The 5,236-nt window shown below is 39.2% G+C and overlaps 1 protein-coding gene across 2 annotated transcripts; it reads left to right on the top strand.

The window, feature by feature from the left end:
- Positions 1–1,957: 1,957 nt before the first annotated feature.
- Positions 1,958–4,749, top strand: LOC125382888 (serine/arginine repetitive matrix protein 2-like). 2 transcript variants are annotated; one of them, XM_048401052.1, is made up of 3 exons: positions 1,958–2,437; positions 2,471–2,520; positions 4,678–4,749. In XM_048401052.1, the coding sequence occupies exons 1-3, from the start codon at positions 2,005–2,007 to the stop codon at positions 4,690–4,692; spliced, it is 498 nt and encodes a 165-aa protein (XP_048257009.1). In that variant the 5' UTR covers positions 1,958–2,004; the 3' UTR covers positions 4,693–4,749. The 2 variants fall into 2 exon arrangements, with proteins under 2 accessions (XP_048257009.1, XP_048257008.1); XM_048401051.1 differs by having other exon boundaries at positions 1,958–2,520.
- The last annotated feature ends 487 nt before the right edge of the window (positions 4,750–5,236 follow it).

Raw genomic sequence — 5,236 nt, 5'->3', positions numbered from 1 at the left:
TACGATGGTCTGTATTTATTTGTAATAACGATTTATAATAAGATTTACTTATTGGAATTCAACATGAAATCTTACTATATCCTTACGTTAGCTTTTCAGTCAACAAATATTATCACTTAATCCAGTGACTTGTGAGAACAGATAAACGAGGGGATTGAAGATTTCTTTTCATCTACAATTACATAACACAAGGCTGTTACATGCCTATGTCCCCCCAGTATAATGTAAAGGTCTTGTCCAGATAGTCATGATCTCTTACTGCAGATGACAGACCTGTTCTTTCAATCAGATATCTGGCCGTGATATCCATAGACGCTGAGGAGTAGTAGTTGATGGTGATGTTTCAAACATGGCCCCAGTAAGAGGCAATATTCGTGTATTTGTCAGGTCATGTGTCTTGTCGCTTTGACCCACACTTAATGAGTCTGCTTTCTTGGGTAAATCTGTTAAAAGCAAAACAAGAGGAATTATACTCCCACCCCACCCCACCTAAGTTTCACAAGTCAGGAGACACGAGTAAAACCAGCTCATCTGTGACACATTTAGTTCAATGTGATTCAAAGTGATAACACTTGATCACGAGGCTGTATAACAAGGTGGAAGCTTTCCAGTCCCTAACTTTCCCTGACAGAGTGTATCGTCAACTACTTCAACAATGCCACTGATGAATATTGCGAAAAGAGTCATTCTTTATATATGAATATATGAATATATAACAGTCATGTTAAGAAGCATATACAGGTATATTAATATGACTACGGAATAATTATTGCTTTTTGTTGACACCACTAGATACAAAAGCCATGTAAGTATTTTTTGCTCAAAGTCATATTGATAAAAAAATAAGACCTTTGGGATGTTTCTTATTTAATTATTAGGTTAAGGTATGAGTTGTGTAGTTTTTCAGTAATGCCTTATCTTAACCTTCAGATTTGTTCCACACACCCTTGGGTTAGACAAGAGTGAAATGAAACTAAATGTTTGTCAATTTGTCATATAAAATCAGGCACGACCGAAATAGGTAGACCACAGCATCCTGTGACGATAAAATGAGGAGAGCACTAAAGGGGAACTATTCTAAACATGATAACACAAATGACTGCCAGGCTTTGAACAATGAACAAGTAAAGAGATGGTTTACTTTTGCGCTGGTTAAGTATCGATGTGCTGACGTTGAAAGAGTGTTGAGAAAGCGGTGTGCACATTTTCACGAGCAACATTATCAAGTATCAAAAACATGGTAAACTTCATGGCCACCCATTCAAAGCTGCATCGGTTTACATAGCAAACTCACATTAAACAGTGGTGATAGATTAATACTTATCATTTGATAAGGTCAAACGATCTGTCAACACAGCAGTAGAATTTAATCAATGCCGGACTATTACAAGAGTTATTAAGAAAACTCGAAAACCAACGAACAATATGTTTTTAGATACGATGCAGTTTGTAGCATCCATTTGATCATATATCAAATCTTCACGAAACTACCTATTTTAATACAGCGTGGACCAATATCTTCCACCAGGGCCTCAATGTTCAATATTAGTTTGGGAATTGTCAACTAACCATCCCACGTCAATACATATGTTCATTTTTTACCCACCAGAACCCCCATCCTCTCTTGAAAGTATCAATATATATACACACCGTTTGGTGAAATAAGATTTTCAAAAAAATATTTCACACCTATGTTATTGGCTCTGATCACCAATGCATGATACTGACCAATGCGGTATGCATGCACTGTACACAGAAATTGATTACCTTCTAATTAACATACAATATGGTATATCTGTTAACAAAATTGATACTAGGGATATACGATTGCCATTTATGGCAGGATTTAAGTACGTATCAATATGATCATGTCCTCGAACGAGTCAATTAATTAATAAAGGACCATAAAATACAATGGTATATAGAATACGCTAAACTTCGTTCCAATCATAATCACGCCAATACACCTTCTTTACAGTAGAAGAAAAAGGTGGCATCTGAGACATGAGGATCGCACTAACACTGCTTGCTCTTGTGAGTGTTATTGCATGCTATCTGCATTTTGTTGATGGAGAAGAGACAAACGAAGATGGACAGGTGGGACAGAGGGGTAATCTAGTCGAGCGATTGCGAAGAGCCGCGTCTGTTAGAAGCGGCTCTGGGGAACCTTCAATGCGATTTAAAAGAGCAATGCCAATTTTAGCAAGCAATCGACGAGGTCGCCGTCCAAGAAGGCGAGGGGGTAGACGAGGACGCCGTCCAGGAAGGCGAGGGGGCAGAAGAGGAAGGCGAGGGGGTAGACGAGGACGTCGACCAGGAAGGCGAGGGGGTAGACGAGGAAGGCGAGGACGCCGTCCAGGAAGGCGAGGGGATAGACGAGGACGTCGACCGAGAAGACGAGGGGGTAGAGGAGGACGTCGACCAGGAAGGCGAGGGGGTAGACGAGGACGTCGACCAGGAAGGCGAGGGGGTAGACGAGGACGCAGACCAGGAAGGAGAGGGAACGTAACGCGAGGACAGGTAAGCATGTACAAACTAATTACTCACTAATTACTAATTACTTACTACTAATAACTACTTTTTTGCTAAACTTGTGCAAAGAAGTTTGATGTTGTAACAAGACGGTCTTGTTGATTCAGTATTAGCATATCCACAATTCGAAAACAAGTACTGTCCTCTCAATATTTCCAATGTCATTCACCAACCAGTCCAATGACGTTTTCTTTTTACATTTTACTTTCTCTCTACATGTTGAATCGCTTCACTGTCAGCACAAGGGGACAGAAATATGTGAATTTAAAATATTATTTGAGAAGTATCTGTAAAGACAAAGGAATCTTCTAAACGAAATAAATATCTATGCCAAAAACTTCACGTAAAACCAGCTTTTTTCTGAAGATTCCTATTACAATTAAGAAAAATACAATTGTTTTTGGTATTGACGTATTCGTTACTCACATTGTCATTATGGTAATACATCAAACTGATGAATATTTATAAGTACCTGCATACAAACAGTTAGTTAGGGATTAGGGATTAGGGATTGTAGAATACATTAAAAACAACAGTGTGAACGTAGCGTATGGTATATAGCCATGATCACACATGTATCGAATCAGATACATATTGACTATTAACTATTGATATCAACGGGAACTTGCTTGAATTAGTATTACTGCAGCTGTAGCATAATCTTTCTTTTCACTGATTGGCACTACATTGTCACTTAATGTCTGCAACTGATGCAATAACCATTGATTCCATAGTTTGCTAGTATAATATTTATTCGCTTCATAAATATGACAGAGAATAGAAGGTCTTTGGTTTAGACAGCCTAGAGACGTGTTACCTGATTTCAGAATACAAGAAAACTAAAGCGTCCACCACGACCAAGTCACATTTCCAGATCGTTTTATTTTTAGTTTGGCGGCAATGGGGAGTATATCCATTTTCCCATTGCATCATAGGATACTCTGGTAATATAGAGTTCCGACACAACTTTAACGTATCCATTGTGATCTGAATAGCATCCAAACATGGCCTTGTTGATAGATACTGAGTTATACGTGATTGGCTATTAGTCATCTCCGTACCGAAATAGGCTTCCCAAAGTAAATTACCTGCAATTTTGATACGCTCTTGCAACTGAAAACGTGACGTACACACTCGTCCATGTTTGTGATACATCTTCTTTCAAGTGAGGACACGTCCAGCTATTGACGTAGCACATACCTTCCCTTGCGAAACGCACATTAAGTCTTACTTAGCATACCTTAGAATAGAGACATACCTATAATGGCGTGGTTATATATGACGTTTTCAAGGTATACAAGTACTACTACCAGTACAAGTAATGAGGACTTGAAGTAAACACTGATAACATAGCTCCGCCGTGGGGCCTTTGGGGCAATATACTTTTCTTATTGTAAGTTGTTGACGTTTTGGGGAATAACAAACGAACCCCGGATAGAATAGAGCTCTGACACTACACTATACATGGACAAATTGTAAAAGTAGTATAGCTATGAATGACTATATTTCCGTATTTGATATTGGTATCTTCCTCCGGCATTCTTACCACAGCTCAACGAAACTTTTAAAAATGATAACGTCAATGCATTCTCAAATAGAAGAGACCCTGAAACTGCACTTTGTACTGACACTGTATATAAGTATTATAAACATGGCTGGCTACATTTCCCTTATTGATATGGAGGTATCTTCCTAGACACTCATTCTTACATGCCACCACTTTCTGACTGTCTTTCTTTCTGTCTGTCTGTCACTCTCTCTCAATTTATCTACCACACCCACACCCACACCCACATGTCTGTCACTCTCTCTCTATTTATCTACCACACCCACACCCACACCCACATGTCTGTCACTCTCTCTCTATTTATCTACCACACCCACACCCACACCCACATGTCTGTCACTCTCTCTCTATTTATCTACCACACCCACACCCACACCCACATGTCTGTCACTCTCTCTCTATTTATCTACCACACCCACACCCACACCCACATGTCTGTCACTCTCTCTCTATTTATCTACCACACCCACACCCACACACACACACACACACACACACACTCATTCATTCATTCATCAGACAACGTAACATGTTCAGTTAAATATTTACAATTGTAATATGGATAATTTCTTTTGCAGGTGACGCCGCCCTAACCGTGATATAAAAATGAACTTGTGCATTTCAGTCATGAATAAAGGCAAATGTTAGTTTGTATTTGTTCTCGTTTTTGTTTATGTTCATTTTCACGTTTGTGTCCTGATTTGTTTACTACTTGATTTAGGTAATGAAATTATAGGATCCATTTATACAACCCCAGAGGTGGTGTGACAGCCAAGCGCTTGACATGTTCGAGAGTTACACCGAACACCGGGTTTTATTCCCACATGGGTATAATGTTTGAAGGCCATTTCTGCTGGTCACTGTCGTGATATTGCTAGAAGAGTATCTAAGGCAGGGAAACAACATACCCACTCGCTCACCCACACAGCAGTTATTGCATGCGTGCGCTTTACAGCAAAACACACAAGAGTTATCTTCCCCTGCTGCCGACTAATTACAATGTGTTTAACCGACTCTATGCTTCCTTTTGCGTTTTTTATGCCCAATGTTACAGGTAATATATATATATTGAAGTTTAAAGGGTTCTAATTTTACTATGACGCACAATTTAGGCGATTTACGTGACGTTATTCGGGA

Source organism: Haliotis rufescens, unplaced genomic scaffold, assembly GCF_023055435.1.
Source record: "Haliotis rufescens isolate VD_foot unplaced genomic scaffold, xgHalRufe1.0.p SCAF_21, whole genome shotgun sequence".
Taxonomy (NCBI): domain Eukaryota; kingdom Metazoa; phylum Mollusca; class Gastropoda; order Lepetellida; family Haliotidae; genus Haliotis; species Haliotis rufescens.
This window is presented reverse-complemented; position numbering and strand designations above follow the sequence as displayed.